Below are 26,657 nucleotides of genomic sequence, written 5' to 3'. Positions count from 1 at the left end.
CGCGGTGTCCTTCCGCGTTTGCGGTTTGAAAGCACATCTAATCACACGTTCTTCAGAATGCTTTCCGAAAGAAAAAATAGTTCCTCTTCCATTTCACATACCCTTTCTGTTTCGTTAGCTACGTCAAAGAAAATTTCCCAACATCGTTAAACTCCGATGAAAAGAGCTGAAGTGTTTTTTTTTCCTTCAGTAGCAACAAAATTTCAACTTCACCGAATGCGAACAGAAATGAGGAAGAGGTGCGGCGGCGCGCGCCTATAAATACCCCAGCTCCTTCTCGCAGGCCTCACTCTGCGTTCGGGGAGCTTGCGTTTTGTGTGGCGTGGTATTCCAAGTACACAATGAGGGAGATCGTCCACGTCCAAGCGGGCCAGTGCGGCAACCAAATCGGCGCCAAAGTAAGTGACCGCTTTACGATGCATAATATTTGATGACACATTGCTTTCCCGATGCCCACAGCAGTATTCCACTCTGTGTTTTGTGCTCACGTTTTGCGTTGTGTACTTGGCAGCATTTTCGAGATTCTCGTTGCAGGCTACGCGCTTACGTAAGTAATGATCTTTGCGCAAGAGTCAATTGCGGGCAGTCGCAGTTCTCCCCTCCTTAGTCGCGGCTTCTTCTAGCGAGAATGTTAGGCCCAACCACACATCTGACCTTCGGGGCTTGGCCGCCGTTTCCTATGCTTTTGTTTGAAGGCTGCTTTCACAGGCTCAGCTTTACGATAGGAGAATTCCACAAGCTTCCGATTGAGTTTTTCGCTGTACAACTAAAGCTGTGGCAATATTCCGAGAGCGGCGAGCTTCTTATCTGGTGCGTCCGAGCTGGTTGAGCTAGCGTTCCCTCCTTGACTGCGGCACCCGGCAGCAGCCATATTATGTCTGAAACGTGTTTTCGCACCATATCATGTTTTGCATGAATTCTGGGCTTTAAGTGGTTTGGGGGTCATGGCTGTTTGATGTGACCTCACGCCAGTCATGACACCTTTCCTGCTCGCAGTTTTGGGAAGTCATATCGGACGAGCATGGAATCGATCCTTTTGGCGCCTATCATGGAGACTCTGACGTTCAGATAGAGCGTATAAATGTATATTACAACGAAGCGTCTGGTAAGTACCTGTCTGCATTTCGGCTGATACTTTCAGTGTAGAGTTGTCGCGTCTTTGAATGTCCTACTGCTTTTTCAAGCTGCTAAGACCCCGAACTAGGCTTGCTGATTTTGAACACGCGCAGTGCGTAGACAGCCCCCTTTTGAGATGTAAAAGACTGTAGGGGATGCTCTAGCTCCTCCTCAAGGTATGACGTGGTAATTTAAATACGTTAATGCCCTTATACGCGTAATTACGCACACTCTACATTCATAGATCCCTGGGCGCAGTGGTGTAGCGGTTAAGCGATGCGCCACTGCCCTGCGATGGCCGGTGCTGTCACCGGTGGGGCTTGTGAGACGCGGGTTCCTGCTACCTGCCAAGGTTGGGCAGCTCGCTCACAATGCGGTTTCTTGCTAGTGATGACGCCACAGGGCCACGTCACAACGTCAGCACCGACGGTGACGCCGGCTTTTCTGCAATAGGAGAACCTTAACGCCATCACATTAAAATTCTTGAGTCATGTGCCCCACGATAGTCAATTAAATTCAAAAACCTCCTCCGTTGTCCGCCCAGCAGAGAGGAAAAGGGCACCACGTGACGCTTACGGACCAGAGAATGTCGTCGGTCGATCACGGTGTTGACAGGTGAAGCTGTTCCCTGGCGTCTGGTCGTTTGCAGCAGGTGACCACGTTCTTTCCAGGCGTCTGCCATTTTCAATCGTGAAGGAGCGAACGCACAATGGACACCATGTTCGCTTATCCGGCCCAATGACGCGTGGTCAAATCGTGACCGCGGCAGACGTGTTTCGCAGGAGGCGGAACAATCAAGGCGTCCGTGTTTTCTAATGTCAATGCATGTTAAACGACCTCCAAGCAAACGAAAAAATTCGGCATACTTAAATTACCCGCCGCGGTGGCTCAGTGGTTAACGCGCTCTCTACTGAGCCAGAGTACCCGGGCTCGTACCCGACTGCGGCGGCCTCGCAAAAGGCACCCGTGTGCTGTGCGATGAAAGATCCCCAAGGTGTCGAAATAATTCCGGAGCCCTCCACTACGGCCCCACTCTCACTCCCTCATTTCTCCTTTCCCTGACTGCACAGTTCGTATGTCCACAGAGATACGCGAGAGAGTTACTGCGCCATTTCCTTTCCTTAAAACCAGCTTTAAGGCAACCACGTGACGAATGCAAGACGTGGGCGTTTGTATGCGGTTTGCAAACTTTATTTCAGGCGATCATTTTTTTTCTCGAAGTATGGCACCACCCACAAACACGCGCGCATATGACACAACCCGCGCATATGACATCATCCGGAACGCAATACGAAGAATTCTTTAATCATACTTTTGATGCAAAATTCTACAACGCATGCAGTTCAATATGCGTGTCATCGATATACAACAGTTGTATGTTACAGGTAGTCACCTACGGGGCAGAAACGCGAAGGCTAACGAAAAAGGTTCAGCTCAAGTTAAGGACAGCGCAGCCAGCTATGGAAATATAAATGATACCTGTAACGTTAAGGGATCAGAGGCCGGCAAGTTAGCTGAGGAAAAAAAACGTCGTGGGTTAGTGACCTCCTAGTCGAAATCAGGATAATAATAATAATAATTCGTTTTTGGGGTAAAGGAAATGATGCAGTATCTGTCTCATATATCGCTGGACACCTGAACCGCGCCGTAAGGGAAGGGATAAGAGAGGGAGTGAAAGAAGAAAGGAAGTAATAGGCGCTGTAGTGGAGGGCTCCGGAATAATTTCGACCACCTGGGGATCTTTAACGTGCACTGACATCGCACAGCACACGGGCGCCTTAGCGTTTTTCCTCCATAAAAACGCAGCCGCCGCGGTCGGGTTCGAACCCGGGAACTCCGGATCAGTAGTCGAGCGCCCTAACCCCTGAGCCACCACGGCGGGTCGAAATCAGGAAGAAATCGGCGTGGGCACGCAAGAGAAGGTATGCGTAGCTGGGGGCGGCAGAAAGTTAGTTGGGCGTATGAGATAGTTTGCAGGCATACCGTGGGTGCAGCTGAAAAAGGAAAGGTTTAATTGGAGACATGGGAGAGGTCTTTGCCCTGCAGTGGGCCTATTCAGGGTGATGATGATGATGTCGTTGGTTGAAAGCCCCTGTCGCAAACTTGCCTGCGGTTTGACTTGCATGTGTAAGTTATATGGAACTAGAAATGATATAACTCCCGGAACGCTGTTAGACAAACGGTTGCGTCGCAACTTTGATACGAATGTCGGGAAAAGTGGCGCCACATGTAGGTCGGCCAGTGCCGAGCGCCACATGTAGGTCGGCCAGTGGCGAGTATATATATACAAATGAAATGCGCATGTGTGTGTGTGAAGTGGTGATGTTCGACTTGCTGTCTGCGTTATACGGCCTCTGGATGGTGCCACTCTTTTTGCTCGCCATCGTTCCTATATCCTCTAGTGGTAATCTCGAGCGCGCACGCAAGCACGCGCGCACACGCATGTACCCGCGCGTGTAAGAGACACTGCGCCTTCCTCAAAAATCAGTTTTGAAGCTTGAGAGCACGCCGCAGTCAACGCCGACTTTGGCATTCGTTGGCTCAGTGGTTAGGGCGCTCGAGTACTGGTCTGGAGTTCCCGGGTTCGAACCCGACCGCGGCGGCTGCGTTTTTATGGAGGAAAAACGCTAAGGCGCCCGTGTGCTGTGCGATGTCAGTGCACGTTAAAGATCCCCAGGTGGTCGAAATTATTCCGGAGCCCTTCACTACGGCACCTCTTCTTCCTTTCTTCTTTCACTCCCTCCTTTATCCCTTCCCTTACGGCGCGGTTCAGGCGTCCAACGATATATGAGACAGATACTGCGCCATTTCCTTTCCCCCCCAAAATCAATTATTATTATTATTATTATTCGTTGCGTTTAATAGTATCCTTCGTTGCCACTTTTATTTATTTGCGGCGTCTATGGGGAACATGTACTATCCAACTGCTGCAGCGACTGTTCAACTGTGGAACCAAAAAGTGGCCCCGAGAGCTTTTGGGTCGGAGCAAAACCGAGACCAATTTTATAAGCGAAAAGCAGTACGCCAGCGTTTCGAGCCGTCATCGGGGCCTCAAGTTAGACTTCGTATATAGCTACAGGTCACGGTGGCCGCAAGTTTCACCTTGAATGTAGGTAGAAGTCAAACGATGAGCATAACTGGTGGTAGTCAGATTCGACACACGACCAGCAGCGACACCAGCGGTTGTTACACCGTCTCGACTTTGACATTTGACCTTGACCTTTGATTTTGACCTTGATCGTGACCTCCATTCAAGCGGGAAAGCGTCTTCCGGCATCGCATGCGCAGGTCTTGAAAGTGGGTTGTGCATAAAACGCCGGTGAACTTTGATGCATTCAGCGGTACGCTAGGTGTGATTGATGCGGCGCCTGCCGTGGAGACCGATACCCGAACCGCGCCGTATGGAAAGGAAAGTGACATGAAAGTTGGTTTTAAGGAAAACAAATTACGCATCTCTCGCATATCTCGGTGGACACACGAACCGCGCAGTAAGCGAAGGAAATGAAAGTTTGAAAGCGCCAGTCGCTGGACCGTAAACGTAGCCAGGGAGATGCATCTTTTCGGTTCCGACCAGGATTAACTTGTGCTAAACCACCAGCAATATTTTTAAGCAAAAGCTTCATACGCTAGGTAAAACAGATTTCGCCGTGCGTTGCCCGTTCACCTTCAAGTGAGCGAGAGGTCAAGTGTGGCTGCAGGCCTTAACATATGTGGTCCACCATGGTGTCGCAGCACTTGACCTTTGACCTTTCGATTCACCGGTAGAGGGCGGTAGAATGGGCCGCAGCGTTCATTGGGTGACCAACCTCTCGCGATGAACCGTTGACTGCCACCTGCCAGGGTGGCAGGCTGGGCGCGCTGCATATCCAGTGTGCGGAACGCACTCAACGTTTTGCAGACGCCTAGCCGCGTCTGCTTGCCCGATACACCATAGCTATCGCTCTCTAACCAGGTTCAGCAGTAGTTAAACCGCAGCTATTTTTTCCGATTAGAGACGCGTGGCCGATTGATGGCGTACATCGTTTTGGGGCTCCATTAAGCGGCCTCACGACGCAGATGCCCTCTGTGCCTTTGGTAGAGACCGGGGGCTCGAAATGCGGTCGGACATGAGGCGTCGTGAGAGCGCTGCAACGATCGTTTATCCTAGGCACACTACGTTCCTCCGCTCACCAGCCTCTTTGTGTTAAGAGCCTTATGATCTCCAAGGAAAGCGGCGCAGCTTCCCTGATGTGTTTTCGTATGTTAACTCCTTTCAATTGTGTCTTTTTTGCAGCGATTGTTGCCAAATTATCGTCGAAATATTACCGTTGTACTGCGTCACACTCTATTCACAGCGAAGGCATGGGCATCCTCCCTCGGACGTAGCCCAGTATGCGCGCGTCTGTTTGGGGTTTGCAAACACTGAAAATTAAGGAAAGGCGAGGTAGCAGTCTTACAGGGGCTGAACACTTGATCAAAGAACGTATGAAAAGTGCGGCGATTTAAAAAATAAAACGAAGTTTTATTTATGGAGGAAAAACGCTAAGGCGCCCGTATGCTATGCGATGTCAGTGCACGTTAAATATCCCCAGGTGGTCGAAATTATTCCGGAGCCCTCCACTACGGCACCTCTTTCTTCCTTTCTTCTTTCGCATTTCGTTTCCCCAAAAACCAATTATTATTATTAGTTCAAGCTGCAAGCGTAAACATTGTCATTTTTTTATTTTCTGCAGCAGTATCGTAGCTTGCTTTGCGTGGTCCCCGTAGTGCGTGCATTAAATCCACCGTTGTGGACTGCTCGCGCCCTGCATTGCAGCTGTAATAATGTTTTAGTGTACAGCGCAACGCGGAGTAGTAAATAATTGTGAGTTGCTGCGTCCAGCTAGCTGGTGTCGGCGTACGCCTGCCACGATGCAGACAGTTGTGATTTTCACTTCTGACGCTGCTTTACGCCGATATGTATACGTGTGGAGGAAGGAAACAATGCGGTTATGGCGAAAGGAACGGTGCAGTACACCATACGGGAAGGTACGAAGGATGAAGTGCAAGATGAAAAAAATTAGCCGCGGTTTAACTATACTGCTGCACGTCGTTAGAGAGCGAAAGCTGTGGCTTATCGGGCAACTAGACGCGGCTTGGCGCATACAACGGTTAGTGCCTTCTGCACACTGGACACGCAGCGCGCTCATCCAGGCAGGCGTCGATGGTTGATCGCGAGAGGTGGCTCCCCCATCGAACGCAGTGCCGCGTGTGTCCGCCGCAACGTTGCCAGCGCCAAAGAATGCACCCCACACCTCTCTCTCGCCACCACCACCTAGTACCTCAAAGCGAGAATGAGGCATCCGCTGACCCAGAGAGCCAGTTATGCGCCCTTCCTTTCCTCAAAATCGGACTCCAGAACGTTGTCAACGCCAAGGCTAATGAACGAAATGAACGCCGGCCGCCTATCGCTCAGTGCCGCGTTTCTGCCACAGCGTTGTCGATGCTAACCCACGCTGCGCGCAACTGTTAGTATAGCGTCACGTAGCTTAAATGTTCCGCTCTTTATCGGTTTCGGCGCAGCTCCGGAACTGCTGAAGGTCGCCTAAAGACCAAGCGACGGAGTCAACGAAACTCGCAGAACATGACGTAACGAAGTTTTCGCTTTAAAAAAGAAAGCGGTGCCGCATTAAAAAGCTCCTGGTTAATTTCACCATGATGAAAGTCTTTTAGGTGCAGTCGTTCGCAGTCATAACAGACCCGAGAAGTGAAGACGCTACTAAGCAACCAAATAAAAAATGGCAGCCTATCCTGCGATGAGATGCAACATATCGATTACATTTATCGCTTTCCCATTTCGTATTTGAGTTTGGGTTCGCCGCCGCTTTCATGTTTCATTGCCACGTATTCTTCGAGAGGAAGAATTCTGTCTGTAGCATTCTCTATAACAGCACCCGCCAGGAGATTAAGTTATTAGTAATAAGCGTACGGCATCTTTTCTTGCACTGTGTGTGACTGAGTTTTCTTTTCATGAAGGAGGTAAATATGTGCCTCGGGCCATCCTGGTTGACCTGGAACCGGGAACCATGGACTCTGTGCGCTCGGGACCCTTTGGGCAGCTCTTCCGTCCGGACAACTTTGTGTTCGGTAAGCTGCTGCTCCTCGTTGTCGGAAGGAACTTCTGCGCTTTTGCGTTTTTCATTCTTGAACGCGGAAAACCAGCGGGACTAAAGCGCGCACTCAAGTGAGCGCATTGTCCACTGCCATGTTTCAGCCGTTTCAGTCGCTGCGTAACGTCAGTGTGAAATCAAACTAAACAAAATAACTGAAGCGCCAACACAAGAAAACAGAATAGCGGCTGGAGATTTCAGGTCATGTAACCATTCCACCCAGCAGTCTTCGAGCCCTCCAAGAATATACGAAATGCTCTAAAGGCTCTGGGGATAAGGTATTTGGACTGTTGAGGTCTAACAACTCGCTGAGAAGCACTAGACATTTTTTGTACAGATTAAGCGTCTACCGGTAGACTACGTGTTTAGCGCATATGGCGGTGATCGGCCCGTTTTTGCAGGCTTAAAACTTCAGGCCAACCAATCCGCCTGTTTATTGTGGAAGTTTACTAATTTCCACTCCCTGGTTTCAGGAGTTTAGGCAGTTTTCAAGCAGTGCGAAGGGACACCTCTTTTATTCCTCAGATGACATTCATGGATACGCAGTTGTGTCAGCTGGATATCTGAGGCACTGACCAGCTTCCGTGGATGTCAGTTAACCGCGTGGCTGAAAAGTTCATTGAACCTCGCGACGTTTTCTATCGCGTTTGTCAACAAACTCGCCTCGCCCTTTCGTCCTTCTCTGTCTCAAAAAAAAAAAGCGAAGACGCGTGTATTGAAGGGCGTTAATTTTTGCTCTCTTTCTTGTTTACTGTTTTGTTTGCGTTTTTCCTGTCTTCAGGAGCTCACGCATAATTGTACCTTTCTGTAAAGCGCGTTCCCCTGTTCGTTCGAGCTACACTCCGCGCTCATTGTGTGCGCACCTCTTTGTAAGGTAAATTGTCACCTTGAATTTTCATGATGTTTTTATACTTGCAGTACGCCAGCTCTTTACTCAATGTTCGTAACGGCCGTTGCCTCAAGTGTTTAATAGCAACACCTATATACGCCATTATATACTGCCATAGCCGAAAACCACTAAGTTTCCCTTGTAGCCGTGAGACTGTTAATGAGTTTCACCAGTAGTACAAGAGAGCATGCTGCCGGGCTAGTTGCTGCCGCATGGTGTGAAGAAACCGGCACGAAAGCGAGACGAATGACACAAGAAAAGACACACAAGGCATAAGCATTGGTGACTGTCTTATGTATCTTTTGTGTGTCCTTCGTCTGCTTTTCGCACAGATTTCACATTTTGGCCATTACATTCGCTCTCAGCAGCTCTTCTAGGTTCCATTACGTCCTCTCCTATCGCCGTGACGGGGAAAAGAAGGGTGCATGTGTCCTCACTTCTGGGACATTTGAAATATTTCCATTCATTCGTTTCAGCATTTAATCATTTGATTGCTTCACAAGACACACTGCATGTAAGGTTAACTCTGCATCTAAGGTTAACATTAAGCTATTAAGAGTGCTGGGGCCTGAGAAAGACTCCTGTTGCCGGGAGGCAGCAAAAGCAGCCTTAATTAGAGCGTTTTATCTGCAGAAAATAAGTCAGTGAGTTCTTTTCTGGCGCCCTTGTGACTGCTGTCAGCAGTAGGTTTAGTTTTTGCCCACATCTGAGCGTTGATTCCCCGTCTGAATCATTTCGTCAAAAGTATACGCCTTTCACTGTCTGCCCTTTCAGGACAGAGCGGGGCTGGCAACAACTGGGCCAAGGGCCACTACACGGAGGGCGCCGAACTGGTGGACTCGGTGCTCGACGTCGTCCGCAAGGAAGCCGAGGACTGCGATTGCTTGCAGGGTTTCCAGCTCACGCATTCCCTGGGCGGCGGCACTGGATCTGGCATGGGAACACTGCTGATCTCGAAGATCCGGGAAGAGTACCCCGATCGCATTATCAACACATTCAGCGTTGTTCCATCCCCCAAGGTTTGTGACTATTCTGAAGTCTGATGACCTTGTTGTACATTGGTGGCATTTTTGCCTTTCTTTAAGCTGACTGCACTGGCTTTCCCTGATGCCTCGCGTGTGTGGTTCTGATTGTCTTTCTGCCCTTTTCTGTAGGTTTCGGACACCGTCGTCGAGCCTTACAATGCCACCCTCTCAGTTCACCAGCTTGTGGAAAACACAGACGAAACCTTCTGCATCGACAACGAGGCGCTCTATGACATCTGCTTCCGAACGCTTAAGCTCACAACCCCAACCTATGGAGACCTCAACCACTTGGTTTCTGCGACAATGTCGGGTGTCACTACATGTCTCAGGTGGGTGACGGACTTCCGTCTGTACTTTTGCAGCAAAACTGGTATGCAAATGGAACCTGAGTCCGAAATGCGATTTAAAACTTAAATATCTGCTCACAGCACAGGGATTTTCGATGGGAACATCCCGACAGTTCGGGCAGGTGTGCATGAGCGTAGGATACTTACTTGGTGGAGGGCGGCAGGACGAGGAAGCAGCAAACTAGCGCCGAGAAAGCCGACAATCTAGCGCGCTCAAAAACTCTGCATATGACAGTAACGTGCACGTTCCAGACGGCCGATAATGACGATAGTCTTTTTGCCACGCAGGATTATAACGCTACTCTGTGCTTCTTCGTGAAAAGTTCGAAAGCAGTTCAACCTTGCTTGAAGTTAATCGTACTTCGGTTCGTGAATCTCCTGCTCATGATCCTGACCGCTCAGCCTGATATAATTGCAGTTGCCATGAAGGAATGGCACCAGAAGGAGTGGCACCAGAGTATACACGAACTATTAGCCTTTCTCGCGGATTGGCATCCACATTCACGAAGGCTCTTCACTTCTCTTTCAGGTTTCCAGGACAGCTGAACGCCGATCTTCGCAAACTGGCCGTGAACATGGTGCCCTTCCCGCGCCTCCACTTCTTCATGCCTGGCTTCGCTCCACTCACTTCCCGCGGAAGCCAGCAGTACCGGGCTCTGACGGTGCCGGAACTGACGCAACAGATGTTCGACGCCAAAAACATGATGGCTGCTTGCGACCCCCGCCAAGGCCGTTACCTGACGGTGGCTGCTGTGTTCAGGGGCCGAATGAGTATGCGCGAAGTGGATGAACAGATGCTCAACATCCAGAACAAACACTCGGGCCAGTTCGTCGAGTGGATCCCGAACAACGTAAAGACTGCCGTGTGCGACATCCCACCTCGCGGTCTCAAGATGTCTGCTACCTTCATTGGTAACAGCACAGCCATTCAGGAGTTGTTCAAGCGGATCTCTGAGCAGTTCACTGGTAAGTACTGCTTGTTCTAGAACTGCCTATTTGACACTGTGCGGGGCAGCTGGAAACATGTGTACCCCTTGCTTCATGTGTTGGAAAACTGGGAATGGTGCCCCTCCGTAGAATATTTTTTCCGTGGTGAATACTACCGAACTATCACAGAAACCGTTTGGCGTGATTTTAGTGTGCTATATTCGGATACCACAAAGCGGCAAATTCCCATCGAAGGAAACTCCAGCCCATGACGTCGACCAATTCTTCCTCTTGGCCGATTCTGCCCCTCTCCCCCTTGACAGATCCCCTTGGTAGGCTGGCGTGAAGTCTCAGGGGGTGGTCGATAAATGGGGAATAACCATAGCTTAATTGGATTAACCACGGCGTCATGTACATACATTGACGACCTTGGCTGAAGGCCCTTCATTGGTAGCCATTTGCCGCTTCGTTCTTGAGTTGTATCCGACTATAACACTAGATGCCTAGCTAGCCAAACAAAAACGCCGTCTGCGGATGAAGCGTCCGCCTGCCAGCTGCCACGGTTGGTAGATGGCAGTGTAGACAGTGGAAATGTCCCTCACCACTTTGAACGAAGAGGAAACTGCTAGTGGGAGAGCGAAAAAAAAGTGAAGGTGTCAGGTGACGGGTTTCGGGTGGCAAAGTGGAGAGAGGGAAATCTTCCTTTCCTTTCCGTGCGCTAGCACTAGCGCTCGTTGTGTCTTTACTTTCATACCCGTCCTTATTCGCGCTGTTGTTTCATAATGGCCCGATACCAACTCGCCCAACTCACTCTTCTACTAGCAATAGGGTTGGTCACCAGCAAGATAGTCATGTGTCGTGAAGCGAGGTGGTGTCCTGGTGAAGGAGACACCGGTTTCGTGACAGCTGCATTCACGTGGAAGAGACAGAACCGATGCATACCAGCTGCAGACTAGTGAAGAGGAGGCCAACCGGTTTCGCAGCCAACAGGAAAGTCTGAAAGGCGTCGCGTCAGCATGCCGCCTACAATGTGTGTAAAACCTTCATAGGTAACCTATGCAAAGGGTTCGTACATTTACTGCTAGCTTAACTATTCCACATTTAGTTTAACGAATTAAATCAGGGGATAATGTTTTTTTACATTTCTCTAATAGGCCTGCTTTTATCAGCGCAGGTCTACAGTCGAGGACGCCGTTTAGCGGTGATAAATGAGGACTGGTTGAGCTTTTGCCGAGGCTAAAGAAAAAGGATTAACTTAAAATGAGGACAACCCAGAGGCATATATGGAAAGCAAAGTGATAGATGTAACGTTAAGACTCAGGAAGGGAGCAGAGCGGGCAAAGGAACACATGCGGGTTGATTAAATCATTAAATCCTAGTAGAAACCGAAAAGAAATGTGCTTGGGCATGGCACATAATGCGACGGCAAGGCGGTAGTTAATGGTAACTGACTGGATTCAAAGAGAAGGCAAGCCTAGCGGGAGGCAGCAGAAAGTTAAATGAGCGGATGACATTACGAAGTTAACTGGGGGTAAGGGGGTCACGGATTGCACAGGATAGGCTTCATTTGAGAGATACGAGGAAAACCTTTGTCCTGCAGTCAGGCTGATGATGATGACCTTTCGAGCCTTCTTGATCTATCAACTGGCTTACAGTATTTCTTGAAGCGATTCCCAATTATATACAAGCAATGTTACAAAACTGGCAGACTGAACGAATACGTACTCATGTGAGGGTTTTTTACGAAGTCATTAGTAGAACTGTGTTCTCTCTTTTTCTGAAAAACCGGTGGTCGAAGTTGCTTAAAAATCATGTCATTCAATTCCATGAGCCATCATAAGTGCAATTTTATTATTTGTATGCACATGAAGCATGAGCTACGGCTTACAAAGGGTTAAAAAGCGTGCCTCCACTTCCTGAACAGCGTATCGCAAGCTATACACTCGCAGGCAAAATATTTACGGGATGCGGATTTGCGGAAATTAATTTATTTCATCGTCATCGTCGAATCGCTAGCCAGTCAGCTTATACTGGTTCCAGCGGATGAAGGACTCGTGTCCCCTCACTGTTCAGTGCTTTTCTCTGACCTCTTATGCTTGTTTTTTCGGCTACCCGTATCCCGCACACTTCTGTTCATGACTGTACTTGTGAGCCATGTTTTGTGATGACGTTATTTACATTTTCGCAGCCATGTTCCGTCGCAAGGCGTTTTTGCACTGGTATACCGGGGAGGGAATGGACGAAATGGAGTTCACCGAGGCAGAGTCCAACATGAACGACCTGGTTTCAGAGTACCAGCAGTACCAGGAGGCCACGGTTGACGACGAGGGAGAGTTCGACGCGACACTGGCAGAGGATTTGTGACTGAAACATTTCTTTTTCTTTGCTTTCACTTTTCAATAAAGGTGTGTTTCCTGTGTTGGTCCTCGTACAGCCGCAATCGATATTCCGCTCAGCCTTTCCTCAGGTTGACAGAGGAATGTATTCCTGAGAATCATAATTACAACAGGCTAGCATCTAGCAAATATTACATTAATCTGCGGTACGGCTCAGCAGGCGTCGCCAACAATAACGCTTATCTGATCTTGCGCCGTGTACAGGCTCACATTCATCCCGAACAAGTGCAACTGTGGACTACTTGAGTACCCTCGCATTTCATTATAGAATAACAGCCCTATCACCCGAGCAAGCAACAAATTTGGTGTTCAGTAAAAATTGGTTTGGATTTGGACTGGTTGGGCTTCGCGGGGTTTGAAGTTCCAAAGCAACTCAGACTATGAGGGACGCCGTAGTGGAGGGCTCCTGGAATTTCGATCAAGTATGGGGGGGGGGGGGGGGGGGTGCACTGGTATCGCACAGTACACGGGCCGTGTACGGTGCTCGCACTGTGAGGAAGTGGCTGATACCTGTCATATGGTGTTGGCCTGCCGGCCTAACACAGCCCTTTCGCCATACCGCCACCTTGCCCTAGAGGACTGGGAGGCGGCCCTGCTTTGGCTGCTCGGACCTCCAGGCCCAGCGGATCTTGGTCCAGAGGGCCAGGACGGCTGCTTCTGCCAATGGGGTCCCAGACTAGGGACTCCACCTGGTATGTAAGGAGGCTTCCCACTAAGGGATGCCCCCGAATACCTCTTTCTGTATAGGTATTATATATCGAATAAATGCTTTTCACCGCCACCACCATTTCCTTCGGTTTAACTACTGCTGAACTTGGTCAGAGAGCGAAAGCTGTGGTGTACGTATCGGGCAACTACACGCGGCTTGGAGTCTCCAATGTTGAGTGCGTTTCGCACACTGGATAGGCAGCGCGCCCAGCCTGCCACCCTGAGAGGTTGCAGTTAATGGTTGATCGCGAGAGGTTGGTCACCCAATGAACGCTGCGGCTTATATATTGATGATTATGATGATGTTAACAACTTCAATATTCCACCAGAAAAGTAGGCCCCCTACTCCCCGACCCCGGCACGTAGGCCTTGAGGACGGGGGCGGGGACCTCCGCGATCACAAGCAGGCAAAGAGGTCTTGACTCTTCGCGGCTTCGGTCGCCGGGCGGATGGCTTGTTGCTGTTGAGCAGAGACCTCGCGCCGCAGCAGGGCTTCCCAGGCTTCTGTACAATTTGTTTGCTTTAGCCCCTGGGGAGCTAGCGCATTCCCAGATTATGTGGTCGAGGGTCCCTCTCTCCCCACAATGCTTGCACTTATGGTTTATTCTATCACCAGTCTGATTATGATAAGCCCAGACCGGGTTTACGAAGTTCCCAGCTTGAAGGCGCCGCCATGCGACTGCTTCCCTATTGTTTAGATTTTTGTCCGGTGGTGGCACCAGTCTCCTGCATAACCTATAATTTTCAACAATCTCCGTGTAATTTTGCAGACGCTCGTCCATATTCCGGCAGTCGGGCGGCTCCACAGCCACCCGGAAGTAGAAAGCTCGGGCTAACTCGTGGGCCGCCTCGTTGCCAGAAACGGAGGCATGTGCGGGGGTCCAAATTAGACTGATTTTTCTGTTGAAGCGTCTACCGGCCAGAATCCTTGCCGCTTCCGGCGTGATCCTACCCTTTCCAAAATTCCACATGGCTGTTTTGCTATTGCTGATTATTAAATTGCCTTCCGTTCCAACGCAAGCGAGCGCTATCGCAACTTCTTCCGCAGTTTCCGTGTTTCGGCTTCTAATGGTGGCAGCCGATACGGGGGCACCTCGGCCGTCGACCACCGAGGCGACCGCCGCACCCGACTTGCCACTTGCCGGGTCCACGTACGCAACCGACTTGCTGTCCATCGAATCGAAGCGTCTGATTAGTGCTTCTGCTTCCTTCTCCCCCCTCCCCGTGTTGAATATGGGATGCATGTTACGAGGGAGGGGGGAAATGATTAGATTTGCTCGGCAGTCCTGCGGGATGCTCGATTTGCCTTGTAGTCCCCTATCTGCTTGCAGGCCAACCATTTCGAGGATAGCTCTGCCCGTGGTCGTTCGGCTTAATCTTTTGAGCTGCGAAATTCTGACATCCTCCGCTATTTCGTCCCAGGTATTGTGCACTCCCATAGAGAGGAGCTTCTCTGTGGGGGTGCTAATTGGTAATCCCAGGGCCCTCTTTATGCACCGCCGAATGACGGAGTCTTATTTCCTCCTTTCCTCCGACCTGATGTTTAAGTAAGGCGTGGCATAGCTCACGCGGCTTATTACGTATGCTTGGGTTAGCTGAAGCAAGCTTCTTTCCTTCAGACCTCGTCCTTTCAGCGCGACGCTTCTAAAAATGCAAGGGCTCGGGTGGCAAATCCCTCTAGCTTTTTGATTGCCCCATCATTATATCCATTCTTATGAATGAATAGTCCTAAGATTCTGATTTTATCTACCTCGAGAACTGGTTTCCCCTCTACTTTAATGTTAAATCTCCAGCTGCGCTTGCATCGGAGCGATGTTCGGTTATAGACGAGTAATTCCGATTTTTGCGGAGAGCATGAGAGACCCCTACTGGCAGCATAGTCCACGACAGTGTCCGCCGCCGCCTTCAGGCGTTCCTCGATGCCCGCATCGCTCCCCTGGTTAATCCAGAGGTTGATGTCATCCGCATACATACTGAAATTTAGCCCCTCTATGCCCCTCAGGGCTTCGGGGAGGTTCCGCATCGCCACATTGAAGAGGAACGGGGAGAGAACCGAGCCCTGCAGCGTGCCCCTGCACCCTAAGTTCAGTGTGGGAGACTCAGTGTCTTGGAACCACACGCAGGCAATTCTGTCTGACAGAAAGTCTTTGATGTAGTCGTATGGTCGCGCGCCTACTCCGATATCCTAGAGACCGCGGAAGATCGCTTCGTGTGTAACATTATCAAAAGTCTTTGTCAAGTCCAAGCCGAGAATTACTTTGGCGTCTCTAGAACGAGAGTCGATTATGTCATGTTGGAGTCGGAGCATCACGTCCTGCGTGCACAAGCCCGGTCGGAAGCCGACCATCTCGTGCGACCACAGGCCGTTTTGATCCATAAAGCGCGTCAGTCTTGTCTGACTACGTGCTCCAACAATTTCCCCTTGCATGAGGTTAGGGAAATTGGTCTTAGATTTTCTAGTTCAGGAGGTTTGCCAGGCTTTGGAATTGAAATTACGTTTGCCGCCTTCCACTGCGGAGGCAAGTGGCCTTTGGCCAAAATTTCTTGCATATGCTCCGTCAGAGCGTTGATGGAGTCATCCTCCAGGTTTCTTAAAGTTTTGTCAGTTATCCCGTCAGGGCCCGGGGCCGATTTCGTTTTCAGTCCCAATATTTCAGCCCTGACCTCTGCCGCCGTGATGGGTGCGTCGAGCTCCTCGTTGGGAGTTCCGTCGTATGCTGGAAGGGGGGTACTATGGGTATCGCCAATGTACATGTTGATGAGTTTGTCCATAAATTCCGCGTCTGTACCATCAAACGCGTGCCTAGCTTTTGATAATCTAATTTCTGATTGCGTTTTCGAGTTGGTCGCGCCTAATAGGTGTCTCAGCAGACCCCACGTTTTGGAAAGGCTCATGCCCCCTTCTTCTCGTCGCATCTGCTGCACCAATTCTGTGCGCATAATTTGATCGCATAATTTTCAATTTCTTTGTTGTGTCTAGCGATCCACCATTTAAGATTTCGGTTCCATTTTTGCTTCTTCTGTCTGCGCTTCATACCGTGCTTTGCCTCCCACATGTGAAGTAGTCTGCTATCGACTATCTCCGGGGCGTCGTCCCCTTCAAGCGTCTTTGTTGCCTCTCCAACGCGACGCCTGAGGGCCTCCGTCCATTTCTCTATGTTTGTGATCCTCCCTGTGGCAGCTTTCTCTCGCTTCTCCCTAAATAATTCCCATTCCGCAACCCTCGGTTGACGCGCACGACGCGTCTTCACTCCTTTTTTAAGGATCGAGGCCAGAATGAAATGATCGCTGCCCAAATTTTGTTCCGAATTTTGCCAATTCAGATCTGTCACATTTTTGGAGAAGGTCAGGTCAGGAGAGGTGTCTGTGCAGACGCTGTTACCCACCCTGGATGGACTACTAGGGTCCGTGTGTAGGGTGAGTCCCAGCTCGTGCGCGTCCTCCCATAGCTGCCTGCCTTTAGGGTCTTGTTTAGAGTAACACCATTCTGGGTGCGCTGCATTAGTCACCGACTATTAGCAAGGGGTTAATTCCGGCTGCCTTCGTAGCTTTGCGAAAGAGGGCCCTGAACCTCACCTTTCTCTGCTTAGGGGTACTGGACAAATTTAATAGGAACACGCTCGGTTCCTCTTTTCGCCCCGTAAGAATTTCCAATAGCACTGCCTCAATTTCTCTCGAGTTGATTTCGTGCTCGATTGCCACAATGTTCCTCTTAATCAACGTTGTGACGCGAGATTTCTCACCTCTGTCACTTGGAAAAGCTTGGTACCCCGATATTTTTGCTGCTTTGCCCATCTCCTTCAAGGCTATAGCTAAAGGTTTCTCATCTAATAGCGTCAAGTATTGTTGCACTAACGCCCGCTTGCGCTGGAAGCAGCGACAGTTCCACTGCCAGATTATAGTCTCACTTGGTGCGCCTGTGGCCATTTTGGAGCTGGTTGATATTTTCCTCAGCTTTTTGTTGCCATTCAGCGAAGGCAACTAATTCTGCCCTTTGTCTTTGTACTTCGCCCGTAAGGGCTTGGATCTGGCTCTGAGTCTGATTTATTGCGCCCATAATTCGGGCCATGAGAGAATCGAATTTAGCTTCGATTTTGGCTTCTAATCTTTTCTCTAGTGCCACCAACGGATCAGCGTCTTCTCCTTGGCGTTTCATTGGGGGTGGTCTAGCCAATTCTACAATCATCTTTTCCTCCTCCGGTGCCGCAGGCTGCGTGGGAATCGCAGCCCTAGGGGCCGGGGGGATTGGTTTCGATGCCAAGTTTGGTTGCGCAGTGTGGCGAGAGGGGGACCCCGTACGCGCCTGCACTTTTGGTGTACGTAGCTCTTGAGTGAGCTTATTACTTATCTCTTTAAGCTCCCTAACCTATTTCCTTAATTTATCGATCTCCTCGTCTTTCTTATCTTTTGCCTGGGAAACGCCACTGCCAAAGCTTACACTTTTTCGATCCCCGCTTGGATTCCGCCTGTGAGTCCGCGGCGTATATATTCCCCCCAGACTGACGTCACAACGGCAGTTTTCATCGCGTGAGATCACGCGATTGTCACGCGACTATTCTACCGCCCTCTACCGGCAAATCGAAAGATCAGAGGTCAAGTGGTGCACACCATGGTGGACCACATAGGTAAGGCCTATAGCCACACTCTTGACCTCTGACTCAATTGAAGGTCAACCCGCAAGGCACGGCGAAAACTGCTTTACCTAGAATATTGAAGCTTTCGTTTCAAAAGCATCGCACGCTGTGAGGAGTTCGCTGAGGTGCAAGCCGCTGTTCTATGCCAGAACTTCGTTGTCCGGAGCGGTAACAGGATCCGTCAATGCTGGTGCAAACCTGAACGAACCGATGGTAGCGACGGCTGGTAAAGGCTTCGACCTCCACGCGGAGATTCGGCTGCTGCTATAGGCTGCATCGTTCGTAGCCATTGATCATGGAGTCCACGTTTACATCAGTTCACATCACTTCTCGTCTATTTCGTTATCGGAGAGTAAGGAGTTTGAATCAGAACGGCGGGAAAAAGCTTTTCAATTATCATCTTAGCAATAAATTCATCTTTCGCCGCCAGACAAGCAGCTTCAAATCCCCGAAATGCCGAAGTATCGGATTTTGACAAAAGAAAAATGTATAGAATTGGCGCAAGTGTACCTTTTACGCGCGTGGGGGTACAGCCCCATAAGGCTGCCTTGAGCCCTTGGCGCTCGGCCACCTCCGTGGCTCTTGTCACGATCCCTAATTGGACATTCGGCGCCACACAGGCGACATTCGGGTGCATATATCCAGGGTAAATCGGGGCGTATAGGGCAGTGTTAAGAAAGGTGTGGATTTGTAGTTGCCGCCAACCGTCTTTGTGTGCCTTAGTAATTAGGGAGATGTGGGGTCAGACTATCAGGCCTGCGTGTGCTTGAAAGCGCGCAGGCTCGTGCTTTAAGAGTATGCTTGGGTTTGCCATGTAAAACTTCTACATGGGGCACATTTTATGAGGCCCGCGCCTGCCCAGCACGAATTTATTTTCAACAGGAGCCACTTCGTGTGCATTTGCGGCATCTGACCAGGCATCGTCATCACCCCCTGACTAACATTAGTGCGGTGCGTCCAGATGCAGCCTTTTCCAGAGCCCTTTGGATGCAGCGCAATGCGCTGCCTTCGAACTACGCGCCACACCAGATTGCGGAGGTGCCACTTTGGGCAGTTCCAAAACCATCTATACGGACAACAATCCCAGGGATAACAAAGAAAACGCACATTCCAACAGTCGGACTGAAACAGCTGGCGCTGTCATACATTACATCTATGTATACTAACACCCAGCATGTTTTCGTGGACGGATCCGTTACGACCACTTCTTCAGCTGCAGCGGTGATAGTGCCAGGAAATGCCTCATGTCACCGTTTCAGGCTCATGCACAAAACGTCCTCTACAGCAACCGAATTGGCAGCCATACGAGAAGCCGTCCTTTATATTGGTCACCAGCCAGCGCAGCAATGGACTATATTCTGCGACTCGAGATCGGCATTACAGGTCGTACAAACTTATCTAAAACCAAGAGCATGCGAGCAGCTGGTTCAACAGATTGTGCTTTTGTTAGCCGAGGCTTTCCACCGCGGCCATATCATAAAGTTTCAATGGATACCGAGCCATTGCGGCATAGCGGGAAACGAGCGTGCTGACGCCGAGGCTCGGATGGCACATAGTGATGGTGCTTTCATTGAGATAGCCTTTTCAAGATCAGACATTGGAGCCTTGTTGGCGCATTTAATGCAGGCGGCAATGCAGTCGCACTGGCATGATCCGAGTCATCAACAGGACCGCGTGTGTAAGCTTGACGCTGGCTCACGATTACATTTCCCATCTGTGGTGGTGCGACGTCCTGGGACTTTACTCCACCGGCTACGGCTTGGCGTTGCCTACACCAAACACTATCTTCACAAGATCGGCATCGAAAGTAACCCAAATTGCGTACAGTGCAACACACCAGAGACTATTGGACACCTTCTTTGCGCGTGCCCGAAGTATACTTCTGAAAGAACAACATTGGAGGCGACCGTGAAAAACCTGGACTCTCGCCCTCTCTCTGAGGAAACTCTTCTGGGCGCAAGGACGAGACGTTCTGATTGGTGGCGTGTGACAAAAGCCCTGCTCAACTTTTTGTGTGAAACAGGCCTGGATACTCGTTTGTGACCGCCTGTGCACAACCTACATGGTTAATGACATGTGTCGGTGTTGTGTTGCAGACACCAGTTTTGAGTTTTATGTGTGTCCAGTAACCGCGATGCGAGCGCCAGCCAGTGTTGTGTGTGTGTGTGTGTGTGCGTGTGCATAGACATCACCCGTGAAACTCATTGTATTATGCCATCATCAGCCTTCATTCACACTTTCCTTTTCCTCCTCTTCCCTTTCCCCTGTGTGGAGTAGCAGGCCAGGGCCCTGTTACCACCGGCCGACCTCTCCGCCTTTCTTTCATTAAAATTCCCTTTCTTCTTCTTCGTGGGCCGGAGGGTATCGATATTTTCACACTACTAACTCCTCTAGTGGCACCGTATCGTGGCTAAACTGTGTTATCTGGAAGTCGGCAAGCCTTGAGCCATCTTGGGGCTAGATGATTTGTCTTCATCTCTCGGGCTGCCTGCTGCGTTGCGAGTCCCAACAGCGTCTTGCGCGTATAAGTCAAGCAAATAAACCTGCCCTGCGTTCACCAACCGTTTCTCGGTGACATATTTGGTGGAGCCGCTGGGTAACGGCCCATGTACGCTGACCTCGAAGACACACTTTGCGTCAGATTTCAACGCGTGTCTACAGCACCAGTCCACAAGGCGAGCCGCCGCCTGTGAGGCCTACAACCGGAGTTCGGCCAACTCACATAATTGGCAAGGACCATGACGTCTACTACGGCTAGCGAGACAGCCAGCATTCCTGGAATACCCGAAAATTCCTCCTTCACGCACCTCGGTCGGCCCCATGGTTCCATGGTGAGAGGTTCGAGGATGTCGAGATTGGTTGGCCAGCTTTCACCGTGTGGCGGGCATCAACGAGTGGGACGGCGAGCGCAAATTGCGAACGTGTACTTCGCACCACAGGACTCGGTCAAGACGTGGTATGAGAAGCACGAAGCTTCCTTCTCTAACTGGGAGGTTTTTCGCCGAGAGCTCTTAGCCACTTTCATTACCAGCGAAAGGAAGGAGAAGACTGAAATCGCCTTGCAATCTGGGTCGCAGCAGCCGAACGAGAGCGTCGCCATGTTCATAGAGGACGTGACGCGACTCTTCAATCGCGCTGATCCTGCTAAGCCCGATGACAAGAATGTACGCCACTTAATGCGTGGCTTAAAAGATCAATTGTTTGCCGGACTGGTTCGTGACCCGCCAAGAACAGTGGCCGATTTTGCCAAGGAGGCAACAAGCATGGAGCGTTCTCTGCAGGAACGGGCCGCGCACTGCGGTCGTCAAGCTAGTGTAACAGCGCTCACCACTGTACGCCTACATCGCTGCACACTAAGGAGCTTCGAGAGCTTGTGAGGAGCCTGGTGCGTGAAGAACTCGAGAAACTTCGCTTCGAAGCTCCACTGGCCATCGTCGAGGCCATACCGGACGTGGTCCGAGATGAAGTCCGGCGAGTTCTGAACACCTGATACTCGGTTTGGATTTCCTTCGGGAGTACGGTGCCGTCATCAACCTTCAGGAGCTAGAAGTGTCATTTTCCACTCAACCCCTTGTTGACGGCAATCCCGAGCCACGCAGGACTAAATTGCGCGTCTGTGACGACCACGTATTGATCCCTTCAAGTGCCAGCATGTTTGTTACCGTAGATTGCGATAACAGCACACGAATTCGTGGCATCGCTGAAATTAACATGTCGCTGCTCCTTGGTCAGCAAGTCTGTGTTGCTCGCGGAATTGTTGAACTGGACAACGACCGAACCGAACTGTTGGTGTCCAATTTTGGCTGTGAACATCATTGTTTGCCTGGCAGAACAGCTATTGCGTATTTCGAAGAACTCGACGAATTCACGGGACAACACGCTTTGTCCGGAGACCCAGCATCAGTGGAGGCACCGACCACTCCCATAAAAACTGACGTAATACCGAACCTCCCGTCTAATCAGAACCGCTGCCTGGAAAGTGTTATCAAGTATTTCTGCGACTCCTTTGCCTCGGCCTCCAAGGTTAGGCAGTGTTACAACTCTGCTGGGGGCACGTTGTTTGACCCCTCGTGAACCCCACGAAAAGAAAAAAAGATGTATCGGGGAAACCACCTGTGTAATCTTTCCCCCGCACGCTCCCCTGGAGTCGGACCGCGAGACGCGACCCGCGATGGACAAGACGACGAAAGAAAGCGGGCAAAAGTGTATTTCCGAAACCACCTTGACTGACTGCTTCGGACGAAGTAGCAGCGTACCTCCGTATCCTCCCCGCCCATTCCTATGGGGCTCAGCGTGCTTGTGCGGTGACTCTTCCATTCTGTGAATCGTGTGGTGAAAGAGGCGGAGCCCAAGTGTATTTAACAAGCGTCCGGAGTACGAACGATCGCTCTGGGCCTTGGCGACAAGACTCATCGAGTCGCTCGACGCAATGAGCTTTTAATTCTTGCCTGTTTGCTCTTTCTGTTTCCTTCTAAATTATGTAATCAAGTTTCTTAAAAAGTGCCAGTAAACCCGTTTGTTTTTTTAGTTTTCACAAGCTTCAAGTTCCATATTTCTTCAATCCGAAGGCTCGGACACGCTACCTAATAGAGCCCGGGTTAGAGTGAACCCCTGCGCCACGACAACTGGTGGCAGCTGTGGGATCGGAACCTTCAATCAGCAGCAACGGTCGGTCAGCGAGAGAGCAGCTGTCTCTGGACATGATCACATGTGTGGGTGAGTGATTGGCTTTCCTCTGATGTCGACCACATTCTAAAAGAGGGTTAAAATATAGAACTGGTAGAGACCTGTGCCTAAATCTTAGATGTTTGGCATTTTTGCATAGTTGTTTTGAAGATAGCCTAGACTCAGGACTATCATGAACCTATAGAAGCTGCACAAGCCGGACCTGTCGCTGTTGTGAGAGGAAGTGGGGATCGATACAAAGGGTTTGGCACGAAAACCCGTGATTATTTAGACAATCACTGATTTGGGGGAAATTGTGAGCGCAGTGAGGCGTGGAGCCTGATAGGACCAAAAAAAGAAGAGCAGATCAGACAGCACTCAAGGCGTGAGATGAAGGTGAGAAAGAAGCAAAAAACATACTGCAGCGGGCGTTAGAACTCCGTAAGTTAGAAGTGAAGTTGAGCAAGAGGTCGGGCAATTGTCCCCAACAAATGGTACCTCTTCTCAACAAGGAGGCAGAGTTCAAGATGTCTAGGCACATGCAACCATATGTGGTATCAGGGGACATCGGTCTGTATCTGGCAAATTTTGAACGAACATGCGAGAAGCTGTCCTGCAGTCGAGACACTTCGCCTCAGAGGCTACTGACCGTTCTGCCCTGCGAGGCAGCGGAGGTTATCGCGCGGCTCAGCAAGGAGGACGCGGAACACAACGAGGAGGTCAAGGCTTGCCTCCTACGAAAATACAGAGTTAGCGCCGAGGCGTTCAGGCAGCGATTTTGGGGAGCTAAGGAGTCGAGGGACGAGAGCTATCCCGATGGATTGTCCAAGTTGCAAGTGAACTTGATCGAACGGTTAAAGAGCAGAGGGTCTTACAGTGACCGGGGCGCTGTAGTGGAGAGGATTTTGTTGGAGCAGTTTTGCAACTGCCTTCCTGAAGAGAAAAAAAAATTGGCTACAGGACCGGGACAACGTGACGTCTGCGACAAAAGCGGCCGAACTCATTGAGGAGTGCGCTTCGTGCCGGCAGTTTATCAACAACACTAGTGTTGATTGGCCCCACCATTTTGCTATAAGTGGGAATTATCGTCACGAGAGGCACTTTGGCAGCTCTATAGTCGAGAAAGACGATAGAAAGGTTTCTTCCGATAAACCTCAAAGAAAGGAAGACAATGAGAAGGGTGCGAAATTGGTCAAAACGCAGAAAGTGAAAGTCGTGTTTGAGGCTTGCGTTCTCGTATGTCAGTAACTGCGATGAAAACATGAAGCTGTTGGGACCCTACATGCATGACCTGGTAGTGAACGGAAAGCAAGGAAAGGCGCTGTGCGACTCAGCCGCAACGATGGATGTTTTCCATCCGTCTGATGTGTCGCCGTCCGATTACACAGGCAAATGTGCATGGATCTGACAGGTGATGGAGGAACAAAGCGTGTGCTTGCCAATAGCAACAGTGGTAATTGGGGGCCCTTTGGGTACGCTTATAACCGAAGCCGCAGTGTCAGCAAAGCTACCCAAATGCTGTCCGTATTTGTTCTCCAACATATCTCATACGTTATTACGAGAGAAGGGGATCCCTTTTGGAGACAGAGTTGTGCAGGCCTTGACCCGTTCCGAGGCGCGGGAGCTTGCAACACAGCTTACTCCTGAGAATTGCACTGCGGAGAAAACAGCCATTAAACTTGGGGCAGAGATGAATGAACAAGGTTCAGACAATCGCGCTAACGAGGCACCTGAGGCCGGTCAGCCTAGCAGTAAGCATGAAGAACCGCGGAACGAGGAAATCCTAGAGAGCGGTTGTTTTGCTGGCAGTGTCAAGCAGTTTCACGACGCTGCTAAGTGCGAGCCGTGAAGAGCTAGGTATGGGACAAGCAAATCACCCGACGATACAGGATATCAGAAAGCTCCACTGAAAAAGTGAGGGAAAAAGAGAATATTGCTTCACAGTGATAGGCGGTGTGCTTTAGCACTTATACAAGGATAAGCGTGGAGTGGAGCGAGACCAATTAGTCGTTCCCCAGAAGTACCGACAAGACTTACTGTGACTTTCCAATGGCAATTCTTGGTCATGCCACCTGGGAATCAAAAAAACAAAGCAGAGGCTTTTACAAGAATACTACTGGCCTGAATGTTTTAAGGACATGGAGCGTTTTGTAAGGTCGTGCGACACACGTCAGCGGGTCGGAAAGGCGCGAGGTAAGTGGAAAGCGCCGATGGTTTCAGTACCGAACATTATTGAGCCGTTTCACCGGTTGGTGATAGATGTAGTTGGGCCACTCCACGTAATAGAGTCAGGGTGTCGTTATATCCTCACCATGTTATGCCCTGCCACGAAGTTTCCCGGTGCTCGCGCGCTGCGCGAGGTGGCGTCAGAGAGTTTGATGAATTCCCTGTTACCAGTATTTGACCGAGTTGGATTCTCTTCGGAGATCCTAAGTGATCAGGGTAGTGTATTCACGAGTAGCTTCACCACCTGATTTCTAGAGCGATGCGACATTAAGATAGTGCACAGCTCAATCCATCATCCCCCGAGCAACAGCGTAGAAAGGTGGCATTCTGTTCTAAAGCCCGTACATAGGGAATTGTGCTATGAAAACAAGCGCGACTGGGACGCATGCGTACCTGCAGCACTTTTCGCTTTGCGGTCCGTGCCGCATGAATCCACTGGATTTATCCCCACCGAGTTGGTGTACGGAAGGCTTGCGCTCACCTCTGCGAATGGCACGCGAAGCCTGGCAAGGACGCGGAGAGGACCCTACAGTAGTGGAGTTCGTGTTGACTCTGCTGGATCGTCTTCATAAGACTAAAGATCTCGTGGAGGCCAGCATGAAGTCAGCTCAGGCTCGTTCTAAGGTCTACTATGATCGGACAGCCCGTCAACGGACGTTTTTTTATCGGTGACAAGGTAATGTTGCTGACAGCTTCAAGGCAGAATAGCCTCGAAGTACAGTGGGAACGGCCTGCTGAAGTAACTTCCAAGTTCTCTAACACCAACTACGTGGTGAAAACACCGGAAAGGCGTAAAGAAGCGCACATTTACCATTGCAACTTAATGAAGCCTTACGTGCAGAGAGAAGCCGCGATAAATCTAACGCGGAGCCTTCCTGGGGAGATGGAAGACAACCTTATCTGCCTAGACGGAGAGGAAAGATGCGCGAAGGAGCTCCTCACGAAAACTGAGCGGAGAGAACTAAAAGAATCTCAGTTGTCTGATCTCTGCGAACTGATAGCAGAGTGTGAAGACTGCTTGGTAGACAGGCCGAGCAGAACTTATTTGATTGAGCATGACATTAAGCTAACTTCCGAGAAGCCAGTGCGGTCAATGTGCTATCGACTCTCTTCAGGGCAGAGAGATATCCTTGATAGGGAGGTAAAGCGCATGCTGGAATTAGGAGTAATCAAGCACTCCGAAAGCGAATACGCTTCGCCTATGATCTTGGTGGAAGCTCCGGGTAAAGACCCAAGGCCTGTAGTAGATTACCGGAAGTTGAATGCTGTGACCAAGGATCAAGTACACCCTATTCCCAATATCGAGGAGAGAGTGCAACAGGTCAATCGGGCAACCTTACTCTAGGGTACTGGAAAGTGCCGCTTAATGAACGCGCCAGCAGATACGCAGCTTTCGTCATTCCGACTGGAAGCTATCAGTCAACAATGAAGAGCTTCGGGCTCAAAAATGCTCCGTTTTTTTTTCTCTCGCCTAACGGACAGCGTTCTACAGGGCCCTGAAGCATTTGCGGTGCCCTACTTGGACGACATTGCTGCATCTGAAAGCAGTGCTGAGCCGTTTGCGTGAAGCTGGGATCACTGTATGGGCCGAGAAAT

At 50.3% G+C, this 26,657-nt stretch overlaps 1 protein-coding gene across 1 annotated transcript; it reads left to right on the top strand.

The window, feature by feature from the left end:
* Nucleotides 1–260: 260 nt before the first annotated feature.
* Nucleotides 261–12,796, top strand: LOC144097961 (tubulin beta-4B chain-like). The gene is made up of 7 exons (XM_077630550.1): nucleotides 261–398; nucleotides 997–1,105; nucleotides 7,111–7,221; nucleotides 8,908–9,152; nucleotides 9,288–9,487; nucleotides 10,035–10,471; nucleotides 12,621–12,796. Exons 1-7 carry the CDS (start codon nucleotides 342–344, stop codon nucleotides 12,794–12,796), a joined length of 1,335 nt encoding a protein of 444 aa, XP_077486676.1. The 5' UTR covers nucleotides 261–341.
* Nucleotides 12,797–26,657: the final 13,861 nt, after the last annotated feature.

Source organism: Amblyomma americanum, chromosome 7 (genome assembly GCF_052857255.1).
Source record: "Amblyomma americanum isolate KBUSLIRL-KWMA chromosome 7, ASM5285725v1, whole genome shotgun sequence".
NCBI lineage: Eukaryota > Metazoa > Arthropoda > Arachnida > Ixodida > Ixodidae > Amblyomma > Amblyomma americanum.
The sequence above is the reverse complement of the archived record's forward strand: the minus strand, read 5'-3'. Positions and strand labels throughout refer to the sequence as shown.